The sequence below is a fragment of the Saccoglossus kowalevskii genome, chromosome 5, assembly GCF_978046115.1.
Source record: "Saccoglossus kowalevskii chromosome 5, keSacKowa6.1, whole genome shotgun sequence".
NCBI lineage: Eukaryota > Metazoa > Hemichordata > Enteropneusta > Harrimaniidae > Saccoglossus > Saccoglossus kowalevskii.
Window position 1 is genome coordinate 29,872,962 of NC_140645.1, and position 13,230 is coordinate 29,886,191.

Consider the following 13,230-nt stretch of genomic DNA (forward strand, 5'->3'; position numbering starts at 1 on the left):
TCTCTCTAACTGCAAATACCAAACGTCAGTAATAGCGGTCCGGATGGCGACGGTTACATCGTAATTAGTTCCATATCACTGAGTCAAGTTCCGTCCGTAAATGATGACAGATATAACACAGTCATTCACTAGATACAGATCGGTCAACAGATACGCAAAAACTAATTCATGACACATGCTATAATGTACCTGAGGGTGGGTGGCGGGTTTCACCCCTGTACATGGCATGTAATGGATTTGTACATCTACGAGTATGCTTACTGCAATAAACAATGTTGTTATTTAAACTACGATAATACTTTGCTTAATAGCTAACGCGGATATAAAACTGAATGAAAAGAGTGTAGAAGACAAAGCTGCTAAATGCTATCTGGCAACGCGCAGACGTAGCCACAACGAACGAAAACAGGCAAATGAGAATTATAGCACCATTCTTATTTTAGAAACGCGACAACAAAGGTATACCGGGAACCATTGTTTTGTATGTCTGTGTGTAGAGAGATTGATTTAATTTAACCAATTGTCAAGTCCTACAATTTCGAATAGCTAGCGTAATTCGGTCACAGAATAATTACGATCTGCATTAAAAAGTTCCCACTGATATGAATTTGAATCACTGACTTGAACATTTGGTATTTGTAGAAAGTATTCTCCCCTAGATTGGTCTCCTACTATCTGGTAGGGATTCAATACTGATATTTCATCTGATAACTGCATGTCACTGCCACCAGGTACCACTCTATACCACTTAGGTTGTCCACTTGATACTGTACATTTCATCACCACTGTCTCTCCTACATATGCCAATGTATCCTCAGGACCAATCAGAATATCAGGAGGTTGTGCTGCTGCCATCACTAAAATAAATTGGTTTCAGTATTACCATTTTATTACATGCCATTGTAGTCTTAAGTTAATGCGTGAAGTAAGGACAACTTGTCATCTTAAATTAAAGTTACGACAAAACATACTAAAAAAAAACATTGTATATTGAAGTTACAGCACGGTAGTATAATACAAATTCTACTCTGTAGTAACGTAATACTATATTATCAATAAGTCATATCATTGAAACTTTAAATTATGTAATGATAAAATGACCAAACGTCACTGTGTATTGAAGTGAAATAAGAAATTAAACGAATATATCTCACAGCGCCGAAATACGAGTGAGAGTTTGTTCCACCCTTCGATGTATCTATAGTGCATGCTAGTTTCAGAGCCAATTATATTTTACCGCGGTTGCGTCGTCGATTCATTTAATCAGACACGTAAGTTTGCTCATATAAGGCTTGTTAGCTTTTTTACATCCAACATAAGCGACTGTAGCCAGACTGTTGCGTCGTAGATTCATATAATCAGACACGTAAGTTTGCTCGAAACACAGATTAGGTTTCCAAAATCACGCATCTTAGAGAAAATAATATATTTCAAATCCAGTGATGATTAATAGTAGCGTAGAGTAATTGGGTCAGGTATTATAGGAAGGGTTGTTGTTGGACAGTAATTATGAGAATATATATATACAATTATGTGTTGAGCTACACAATTGGTGTATCTACTTGTTTAATTGTATTGGCTACTATAGCTTATGCTGGCAATTACTAAGATCAACATTACGTACAGATTACGGTAACTTACTTGAAACGACAACCAGGAAGGCTACACAGGATATAAACATCTTTGATCGCTGAACGTATCGATGAATTTGTATTTCCGGGTTCATAACCCTTGACCTTGTCACTCGCTTTACTAGTCGCCGCCCATACTCAATTGACGTACACCAACTGGGCAGACGAAATATTTTGTGTTTCTTCAACACGTTGTCACAAACGATTTGACATCTTTACACATACTTTTTGTAAAAAATATTCAGGTTATTTCATAAAGGTATGAATTTTGTTAACGTCAATCAAGTCTCTCAAGTGACTTTTGCTAATGCAAAATCGTTTCAGCAGCCTACATTTACGAGATCTCAGATTTTTTACTGGCAAACTGACTGACAGGGGGAGTGGCCGATCGTTGACTATGTTGCAATTTATGTGATTTATTGCATTAGTGATAGACAAGCCATGGTGTTTCTGACCACACTTCTCTTGTGTATTATTAAAAACAGGTAACCAAACCATGCAGGGTGTGTTTTTCTTCTATGCGAGCGTCCATTGAATTTTTTACTATACTCCATTCCTTTTATAACGGCCAAGTATTTGTGTACTCGACTAGGCAAGCAACGACCCTGCTGCTGCAACTGATAATTTTTTGCGTTAATGAGAAACAAGCCATGATGTTTCTAGCCACAATTCACATAAGGTTTCAGTGTATTGCTAAGATACGTCGCCATGGTTTCCAAGTGTTCAATATCAGCAAAAATTAGAGAATTGTTTGCTGATGAGTGAAATATGCAACAATGCCAATGCAACCTAATCACAGCAGAAACCTTTCCTTGAGCCTTTGGCCAATCATTTGTTTGTTTTTCTCTCAATAATTGAAGAACTCAATCACCTCGTCAATTCAAGACGTTGCACCTTGACTAAAACTGCTCATTGCTAACTAAGATGTAACGTCTGATTTACAATACCGGTTTACTAAATATGTTAAACTTATGTAGCTGAGACAATGCGGGTTTACAAAATATGGTACAGCAATTGCACTTAGCATATAAATGCAACTGTAGAAATTACACTCTGCATATTAATACAAGGTTGCCTGTTTACAATTTTGCATAAAAAGAGTCACGCGTGGATTTACTAAACTAATTAACGAAAATAATGGTTTACATAATCGTTTATCTATGGCTATGAGTTACAGGTACATTCTTATTTAGACCCTATGCTATTATTGCATATGGTGAACAACTACGTTTTACACATATTCATGTCATATATAAATGAGCGTGTCTGTGTTTGTCGTTTTTTGATTAGAAACGCCAGTCTACACCTTCTAACTTAGACAGCTCAACAACCATTGAATACCACGGAATGCCCTACTCAATACAGGTCAACACAGGGGTCAATTGTGTTTGAAGTGAAGACTGGCAACTTAGGTTAATGTCCTCAATACCTTTGATATGCAGATTAGATTTCCACAATTCAGACACTTAGTGAGCAAAATTGGCAATACTGCCGCCACAGTGTTCTTGAGTAAATGCTTCATTGCACTTTGACCTCAATTTATGACTCCAGCATTTCATGTTTACCTTGCATACATAATTTCATGTATGCACTCGAGAGTGTGAAACACTGCTTAATTTAAACAAATGTAATTTTCCTAAAATCTGTTTTTTACTGGTGTCTTACAATTAACATGAGAACAAACGAATATGTGTAGATTTACAAAAATAAATAAATAAACGACCAGAACCGTGTATTATATATTTATGGCTATTCCTATCGTTGTGCATGGTAAATAACGAAATTTTACACAAAATTACGACAAATATAAATGAGTGTAAACATTACATGGTTAAAATTGTGTCTGTGTGTCATTCTTTTGAATGGACACGCTACAGCGACCGCTCAAAAATTCATTGAGTACCATTGAATGCGGTACACAATACAGGTCAACACAAAGGTCAGTCGTGTTTGAAGTGAAGACTGGCAACTTAGGTTGATGTCCTCGATACCTTTGATATGCAGATTAGATTTCTACAATTCAGACACTGTGAGCAAAATTGTCACTACTGCCACCACGTTGAAATTTCTGTGTGCATTTTTACCTCAATGCATGGCAACCTTCTTAATCTGATGGTATTTATGGTTGTTTTAAATTCCTGGCTTGTTGTTTTTTCACAACCGTACCACTAAACGTCTGTAAATCTAACATGCCGGCATTTCATGTTTAACTTATGTACATAATTATGCGTAGGTTTCACTACTGTTTTATTTAAACTCATGAAGTTTGATGAATATTTCAACCCGAAAATATGACATACAACACTGATTTGACCAGGTGCTATGTCCAAATTATTAAACGCTTTTTTGTTGATTATCATTTCTGTCATCAACCGATGATTAATAGAATATTTGTTTGGAAAATAGAAAGATTTACCATGTCTCATCGCTTTCTCGCATATTCCAAATTATTCAAACTGTCCATCAGCAACTATAGTACTACTAAAAAAACAGTGATTAAGTTAGATTTATGTAAATGTAATCCGAGTCATGATAATCTGGAATAAAATAAATAAACGTATTGTGACACAAACACAATAATATTTACACTGTGTCGCAAATATATGAAGACTAAGAAGGTGAATCTGGTCAGCTGATCTTTTGAGTGTACGTTTCTGATGACATAAATATGTATAATCTATATAAGTGAACTTGAAGCTCATTATTTTAGTCGGTGAACATTGTGACATACAAATGAGATATATATTCATATATCAGGGGCTAATAGTTTATTTAATCGTTGCTGTTCAATGCTTGAAATAAATAATTGTAAATCTAAATTATTTTTTTTTGGTAATTAACGATATTTCACTCAGTTATGATTCGTTTAAATCTACAAAAGTATGTCGTATATTATCGAAAATTGCCCTTCTCAATATGTGAAGCGAATACGATAGACTGAAATGAATGGATGACGGAAACGCGATAACTGCACAATGTTAAAGCAATCAATGTTTGTGACAGATTGGACGAAAGTTATATTGTATCGGAAGTTATTAGTCCCTGGGTATTTAACCATTATATTATCGGCTTGTTTTGTTGCGGTTGCCATGCCAACATTGAATATTTTTCACGTCAACCACATGCCCGCATGTATAAAGTAAAGCCACAAATAAACTTGCAACTCAATAATGGCTTGTTTCATTCATTAAAGTGGAAAACTGACCATAGACTAACAATTGAATTGACAATAACCTCGATTTTTTACTCATTCTATTGTTAACAATCGTGATACCGCCAAATTATATGAGCAATTTTAATATTTATTTTATTAAAATGATGTCAATGTAACAGCATTTTCTCTCATAGTATTATTGCTTGCATTTGATCTCGTCAAGGTGACATTGCGTAATTTACTCTATATGCATTGAAATATGTATGCAGCTTTTGTTCAACCTTTGTATAGCAGTAAATTAGTAACATCATTTCAGCTATGTAGTAATCAGGCGTTGATTTAAAATCAATACGAATAACAAAATAATATTTTTGATTCGAATACAGTTTATTCTCCTTAAATGTTAATACATAGTCAAACTCTATAATTATATGTCAATTTTTACTAACTGGGTTCAATGTCAACGGATTGCCCATAACTCTCTATTCTGACCACGGTTTGATAACGTGAAATCGTTCATACAAGAACAATACAATTGCACAATTACTGGAGGGCGTATTATGACTAATACAAATGTTTCATTTACGTTGAGATAAACAATGGAACATATTTTAAGTTCAAATGCATCTGGGTTGATTCATATACACTAAAATCAATTTGACAGTTCTCAATATGACCTGTGATTATATTCGCAGTAAGATAAGAGTATCATTACCGTCATATAAGCGTATAATATATTAGTGTTGACTAATTTCACGTAGAAAGTACGCATTTAGAATTCACTTAACACATGCTGTCAACCAATGCAATTGCCACTTATTGGTATTCTACACAATCTCAATTGAATCCTTATTACTGCATAGTGCATTCATTTATATTACATCCACGGTCACAACAAAGTGTTCTTCTAATCTACTTTTAAAATCTTCTTGTTTCGAATACAAATTATTATTATACATCTGTCAACGCCATAACACCAATCTGTTCTAAACGTATTTTTTAAATTTTTAAACGGATTACCTATAACTCTCAACTCTCATCCAAAATGGCGTCTTCGTGGTTTGGTAGGCTTATGTTATCAAGTGGCTAAAAAATAGACGATGTTATCAATAATCTTTCTTGACATACAACATCATCAGAATAGGTTAATCCATGCAAGCTGCGACCTTCACAATCGGGTATTATCGCCATTGCATCTCCGAGCAGAAACAAACGTAAATACACAAAACGATCGATTGATGTAGAAGCAGACTATAGAATATGACATACATCATGTGCAGGTCTACGACTTGACCTAACTGTCACTAAATAATCCTACTCACATATGAAAAATGCGGTAGTGTGAATTTATTCTGAGGTCTTATGTTGTAGGGCGCCCCTAACTAATTAAATGTAGTTCAAATATACTTTTGTGTGGAACGACTATAGTGTAGACATAGGAGTTAGTCGAACCAAGAGGAATGTTACAGTAAGGTACCTCGTTGTACTGTTTCATTGTGTAAAGTAATTACATGGCAAATGCAAAACTTATTGACCAAAACCGATGTCATGCATGTTTAAATGATAAAAAGGGATGACAAAATTAAAATCATAAAAAATACATTTATCAGTTATTGTCAGACCCAGTATCACAAATTGTTACACATTTTATATAGTCTTTGTCGGAGGTGCGTTGTGTTAAAACAGTGAACCTTTAGGCACTAATTCTGTATCTGGTTGTGGTTAGTTCTTCACAGATTTGACTGTTAAATGCTATCGTGATCGTCTATATCAGCTCAGGAAATAGTGTTATCGAATTCTGAAGTTGCTTTACCACGTTGTATACTATATATAACACTTAATATTGTAGTTATTACAATGGAACATTTTAAATCATTTTATTTGACCATAAATCTTGAAATAGTTCAGCACTAGAGCTGACCGGAATCAAATATCGTGGAGTCTAATCCCCAAAATCAAATATAATTTACACTGCTGCATTCACTCATGGTCACTTTATTTAATTCCAAACTCCTTTTCGATTATGACTCAAACTGCCCATAGTCGTGGCATTTCAAATATGTTATCAATTACTTAGTCCACGATCAAGTTCTGAACCGACTGGGAATTAGCAAACTATATAAACCTATGATAAACAGTATGCCATTATATTGTGTTTGCGGTACACATGTACGATGCATAGACGTTTTTAAGTTCTAATGTAACTGATTAGCCTAGGTCATGTTTTCATGAAGTAGAGACTGGCAACAAGGATCCATGTCCTTAATACCTTTGATATATCAATTGAATTTCTCAACGCATGCTCCAGGTGAGCAAAGTGTCCATTGTTTCCAACATCAAATAATTTGTATTTATATTTCAAATTTGCATACAGGGGTTTTACCCAAGATATATCTATATACAGTCATGTCGTTAGCATGACTCGCCATTTTGACAATTAAATTGGTGTTTAAGCAAGGTATCACTCCAGTTTAATGATAGAAAAGTCAATACTCGTCTTGTAATTAAGGTTTAATTTAAATAGCGTATCGGACATGCTGTTGATGGCGTTACATTTAACTTTCATCTCAATTTGACATTATAATTAATATGTTTTTAAAAAATCCAGTAATTTGAATGTTTTAATAACCGTTGCTCTCCCAGCCATTTAAAAATAACATGTACACACATGACTAGTATGACGCCCTCTGTGTCCTCCATTTCAGATGATCAAGAATAAACAATTTTTAAATTGTGGTTGTAAATTAAGTAAACGAATTCAGATTTTGAGCGGCAGACTAACACATTAATAGTGAGCACAAGGCAAGTCAGGTCAAATGTATTCAGAGTTGTAGATTTTGAATATTTATTTATATTATAATGTATCAAGTAGCATTTTCATGATTAATATTTTATCAATTTACACAGAGTCAAAGTTCAACCACAGTCCCTCTATCCCCGGTCTGGAAACGACTAGCGTTCTTTTGTCTCGAACCATGGTGCGGGTAAACAAACCGTTCACACCCGGGCCGAGGGAGTCAGGAAGTTAGACTGATCGCAATACCGTCAAAATATTCATTCAAATCGGAAAATTTACCGTCATGCAAGGCGATACCTCATTGTATGACTTCACTTTGACTTCAAATTCGGGCAACCACAACGTAAACAAACATGTGAACAAAATTATTACTATGAAATTTGTTTTTTTTTGAACCCTGATACGCATCACAACCAGCCTACCAACTCATACACATCTAGTTCCTGCAAAAAATAATATCGGGAATTATGTTCATTTTCTCGTTTAAATAGGGAAAAACATCGCCAACATGCTGACATCGCTAAATAAATCTTGTCAAAATGGCGTTGTCATGTTAACGTAGTCGATCGATAAACCTGTGATATTTCTGATTCATGGGGGGTTCATAACAGCTCTAGTCAACCATACAACAACTAATGACTTTATTCTATGCAAAAGTATATAACAATGCTTCAATGTTTGTATATAAACGATTTTTTAGCACAGAATTGAGTACATTGTCATTTCAAAACGTCGCCATTTGCATTTACGATCTAAAACTAAAAAGCATCCATAAAAGTCGCTCAATTTAACATTAATAAAAAGCGGTGTGACAAATAACAAATCAGCCCACCAATTTTTAATGATATGTTTCGATCATAAAATGTCAAAATCGAAGACAAATATTGGTTTCGCGCCGATAAGTATGGTAAATAAAATAGAGTTCATTTCAATCACCCCAAAATCAAAAACGACAAAAATCTGGGTAAAGGTATGAACATTTGTTGCGAAAATGTGTCGCTGCTGGTAAAATAAATGAATTAAAGAATAATCGCCGGCTAAAATATGACCTTATACAGATAATCTGATTAAAAAAATATGAGAAAAAGCACGAATTCTGGAATAAACAACTAAGTTGTAAAAAAGTACAAAATACTGACGATGTCAAAAATAGTGGCCGGGTGCGTACTGATCACGTGACAATGCTTTGCCCATACCGGCAATGCGCCTTTGCCAGGGAAGGAGGCCAATTCACACCTAATACAATGACCGTTTCCAGACCGGGGATAGAGGGACTGTGGTTCAACCATTTTACTTCTACACCACAATATCCACAACTTCTGGTATTCACAATTGTTATAGGTTTCTAAATTATTCTATTTCACTATTATATATTATATAAGAATATAATTCATTACATTGTACATTTACAAGATGTGTATATACATAATTATAATAGGAACAAAAGTAGATAATGGATCAACGAAGTTAAAACATTGATACACATGTTTGCGTAAAAACACTGTCTTTTTATAAGCTTTTTAATTTACATTAGATACATAATTTAATTTCATATTATTGTCTCGACATTATTTTCTCGTAGTGTTGTTAAGGGATGTGACCCTTTGTGCAATATTCTAGTAATCATATTACAATCTTTTCTTTATGGAAACATCAACTTTCTTGTTAATGTTTCTAGTTGTGAATATTCTGAAAAAAAAAATGTAAGCAAAGAACAAAAATGAGACCAATTATATATACAGAGGTGAAACATAAAAAACATTTCATATCGAAGTCTGCGAAATCCAAATACACTATTATGTCAAATCAGTGTTTTATTTTGCGATCACTAGTATATGTTAAAATCAACTTAATAACATGAATAAAATAAACTTGTTATTAAGGCCAGACTTTTATTATCCTTTGTTTCGCGAACCCGTCGAATAAACATGAGCCGAAAATGAAACAAAAACATTATTTCAGCGTAGTATCTCGCGCCCGCAGACTTGTGAGGGCAAAAATTTGCTAAAAAAATATTATTTTTGTCTTCATTTTTTTACCGCCGCCTCATACCAAATCCAAGTTGTATTTTCGTGGGAGTACCGAATTCTCGCACAGATGAGGAACAAGGTTATACATGGATTCTTTGAGAATCACACAAATCTAATGGAAAAAAAGAATTAATTTTGTTTTTTCCGCCTCCTCAAAAAAATTGCCTCGAAAACTCGAGAAAGGAATAAAAAAAAGTCTGGCCTAATCTGTGAATATAAATTTTCTAATATATTGATAATAAAACAATATCACATCGTGAATGTAAATTAGTTTCAAAACATACCGTATTGACATCCTTTATATTTGGTAATTCATATTCTGAAGCAGGTTCCATTGTCTCTGGTGAAAGTGTCGTATAAGTATGGTCAACTTCAACACGTGACTGTGTGATTCAAAAGAAATATATATATATAAAATGGAATACATTGAATATATCTATATTCAATACTATTCGATTCGTGGACAATTACTAGGTTAACACGTGTTTCATTTAATACATTACGTTAGTACCTTAGATGACACTGACATCGGTATTTCATATCCAGTCTCACTTCTAATTTCAGATCTCATGGTGAACTCGCTATCTTCTCTAGGGATCTGAAAGATGGAATAGGATGATAACACATCTTATGCAAATCAAAATATGAAAAGTAATACATATGTTGCAGTTAGAGCTTATACATGGAATAAGAATGTCGATACTGAGTATTGTTAATACAATTAATTTGCTTTACCTGATTTGCCGTTTTCTTCGTAACCCGCTTAATCAGGATAAAGCCGATTAAGAAACCAATTACGCAACCACCAAGTAGAGATACGAGTACACTAATACTAATTGCAGCAGTGTTAGAACATTCTACACAATCTACAATATTGAATTTATGGAATGATAATTGAAACATGGGACACACATAATTTAGGCACGAATGTTTAGAGCTAAACGTTCTTCACACGTTGAAATAGTTAAGCTATTAGCTACTTCCTTAACTAGTACGAATTATAAATATATATATATATATATCAATCCCATTGATTCGACTGAATAATTCCCAATGCATGTCTGAATATATGTCACATTAAGCGAATCCTCGGCATAGGTGATTTAAAATGCTAAGGATCTGAAAACAATGAGCTAATTTTGAAGTATATTTGCTGCTTTTTCAAACTACATACAAATACAATTGTTCAACGTGACGAGTTTATAACAAACAACAACAATATTAATCAATACGCTTTAGTGATGGGTAGGTTTTTTCATCGAAGTGAAACAAAATCTGTAACTATACACTTATTACATTACCGTCAAACTTACTGCCACATCACATTGTACGCGCCTTTGAGCTGGTTGTGTAGACGTTTTAAACACTAGTCAATCTAGTATAATACGATGATTGTTTGGAAATGATTTCTCAATGACAGTGTCTTTCAATAACAAATAGGATGTAATATGGTCGTGAAACATTGTTTGCGTACCTGCATTTTGATATTCATTGTTTTTGATTGCTTTAAAATGATGTCCCTCACATGTATTATCACGTGTACAATACGTCACTCTATATTCCGCGTTTCCGTCTTTCACTGTATACTCCACCACATCTCTGTCTAAACAATTCTCCTCTATAATCCATTTGTCATTTCTTTCCAGTTTTTCTATTTTCACGCATTGATATTTCATATCTTCGTGACGTGACCATTTTATTATACCAGTCTGGTCATTTAAATTAACTATTGGTTCACCTGTGTTAGTTTGAAAATAAAGTAAATATGTCATTATTGTTGACTGAGATTTAAGTATGTATAACGCGGACCCAAATAAATACTTAATATATTTTTTTTTGTACAACGTAGAAAGTATTGCCACTCCAAATTCAGTGTCATATTTTAAATATACATATTATGAGCGCTCTCATGGCATAATTGTACTTACGATAAGTAACAAATACATATGTAGTAGAAAACTGTCCGATTCCATATCTGTTGCTTGTCTTTGCTTTTATTTCATAAGCAGTGGACGGCTGTAACTGCATAATCCATATAGTGGTATTTCTTGTTCCCATTCCGTCAGATGGCCAAGACTGGAATGACGCTTGTAATGCTGAACGATATTCAAAGTAATGTACTATGTCACTACTTTCTCCTTCATCATACCCAGGTGATAGATATATTGATAAACTATCATAAGAACGGTCATTTAAAGTCATGGCTGTAGGTATTTTTGGCACACCTGTCAACAATAATCACAACATGATTACAATACACCTCGGCCAACCAAATCAAGGTATGAAATCTGAGAAGTCAAAAAGTATATAGTATCTGAGTTTTACTTATCTTGTATAAAATTGTTACATCAGTTGTAAATTATCAACAATTATTGTTATGTCATAATAATGCAAGGAATATGTACTTTCACAACCAGATATCTAACATTGCGCTCACCTTCACGATATAATTCTACCTGAAGTGTAACTCTACCAATGTCATTACGTGCAGTAATATTATATAAGCCAAAATGCGGTTCCGTGACTTCGTCGATAAATACCGTACTCGTGGAGATTGTATCTATTTTGTCCGTTAGAACTACGTCATCATTTATCCAATCACCAAATGTCACAGGTAATGGGTTTGCATTTACAGATACATTCATTGATATTGATTCACCAGTTTCACAATAGTATTCTGTAGTACCAGTGATTACAGGTGCGTCTAGAATTAAACAATAGTGATTGCGAAAGCAGCACTATTTATTAACATTACATTCGTGAATGTAAGAATAAAAGGATTGGTTACTTTTCTTCTTGTCGTTGCTCTTGGCAACTGTAGCTGATGCACTATCTGGTTGTCCAATACCATTACTAGCATAACATGTATATATACCATCATCGTCTCTTACAATATTACTAACACTAAATAACTCACAATACACTACACATACAACAGTACTTACAATATACAGTAACTGTAGCTGATGCACTACATGGTTGTCCTATACCATTACTAGCATAACATGTGTATATATACCATCATCTTCTCTTACAATATTACTAACACCAAATAAATATCAATACACTACACATACAACAGTACTTACAATATACAGAAACTGTAGCTGATGCACTATCTGGTTGTCCTACACCATTACTAGCATAACATGTATATATACCATCATCTTCTCTTACAATATTACTAGCACTAAATAACTCGTAATACACTACACATACAACAGTACTTACAATATACAGTAACTGTAGCTGATGCACTATCTGGTTGTCCTACACCATTACTAGCATAACATGTATATATACCATCATCTTCTCTTACAATACAACTAACACTAAAGAACTCTCAATACACTACACATACAACAGTACTTACAATATACAGTAACTGTAGCTGATGCACTATCTGGTTGTCCTACACCATTACTAGCATAACATGTATATATACCATCATCTTCTCTTACAATACAACTAACACTAAATAACTCTCAATACACTACACATACAACAGTACTTACACTACACTACAATACACTACACATACAACAGTACTTACAATATACAGTAACTGTAGCTGATGCACTACATGGTTGTCCTATACCATTACTAGCATAACATGTG

At 34.0% G+C, this 13,230-nt stretch overlaps 2 protein-coding genes and 1 long non-coding RNA gene across 3 annotated transcripts; all 3 read right to left on the reverse strand.

Moving 5' to 3' along the window:
* Window positions 1–474: 474 nt before the first annotated feature.
* On the reverse strand, window positions 475–1,718 carry LOC144348660 (synaptogenesis protein syg-1-like). The gene is made up of 2 exons (XM_078007828.2): window positions 1,642–1,718; window positions 475–857 (listed from the first exon to the last, which is right to left on the reverse strand). Exons 1-2 carry the CDS (start codon window positions 1,679–1,681, stop codon window positions 547–549), a joined length of 351 nt encoding a protein of 116 aa, XP_077863954.1. The 5' UTR covers window positions 1,682–1,718; the 3' UTR covers window positions 475–546.
* A 7,370-nt stretch (window positions 1,719–9,088) lies between these two features.
* LOC146746006 (uncharacterized) lies at window positions 9,089–10,208 on the reverse strand. The gene is made up of 3 exons (XR_014929438.1): window positions 10,124–10,208; window positions 9,897–9,995; window positions 9,089–9,271 (listed from the first exon to the last, which is right to left on the reverse strand). It is a non-coding gene; the product is annotated as an uncharacterized LOC146746006 (long non-coding RNA).
* A 73-nt stretch (window positions 10,209–10,281) lies between these two features.
* On the reverse strand, window positions 10,282–11,670 carry LOC146746007 (uncharacterized). The gene is made up of 3 exons (XM_085498887.1): window positions 11,541–11,670; window positions 11,087–11,350; window positions 10,282–10,478 (listed from the first exon to the last, which is right to left on the reverse strand). The coding sequence occupies exons 1-3, from the start codon at window positions 11,668–11,670 to the stop codon at window positions 10,282–10,284; spliced, it is 591 nt and encodes a 196-aa protein (XP_085355013.1).
* Window positions 11,671–13,230: the final 1,560 nt, after the last annotated feature.

Bases quoted from the DNA above. Each gene is read 5' to 3' on its own strand.
- LOC146746007 (XM_085498887.1), bottom strand. From the start codon at position 11,670: ATGGGAACAAGAAATACCACTATATGGATTATGCAGTTACAGCCGTCC. The intron at 11,351-11,540 runs GTAAGTACAATT...AAACTAACACAG, and splicing joins ATATGTATTTGTTACTTATC to GTGAACCAATAGTTAATTTA. The intron at 10,479-11,086 runs GTACGCAAACAA...TCAATATTGTAG, and splicing joins CAATGAATATCAAAATGCAG to ATTGTGTAGAATGTTCTAAC.
- LOC144348660 (XM_078007828.2), bottom strand. From the start codon at position 1,681: ATGTTTATATCCTGTGTAGCCTTCCTGGTTGTCGTTTCAA. The intron at 858-1,641 runs GTAAGTTACCGT...AATTTATTTTAG, and splicing joins CTTCCTGGTTGTCGTTTCAA to TGATGGCAGCAGCACAACCT.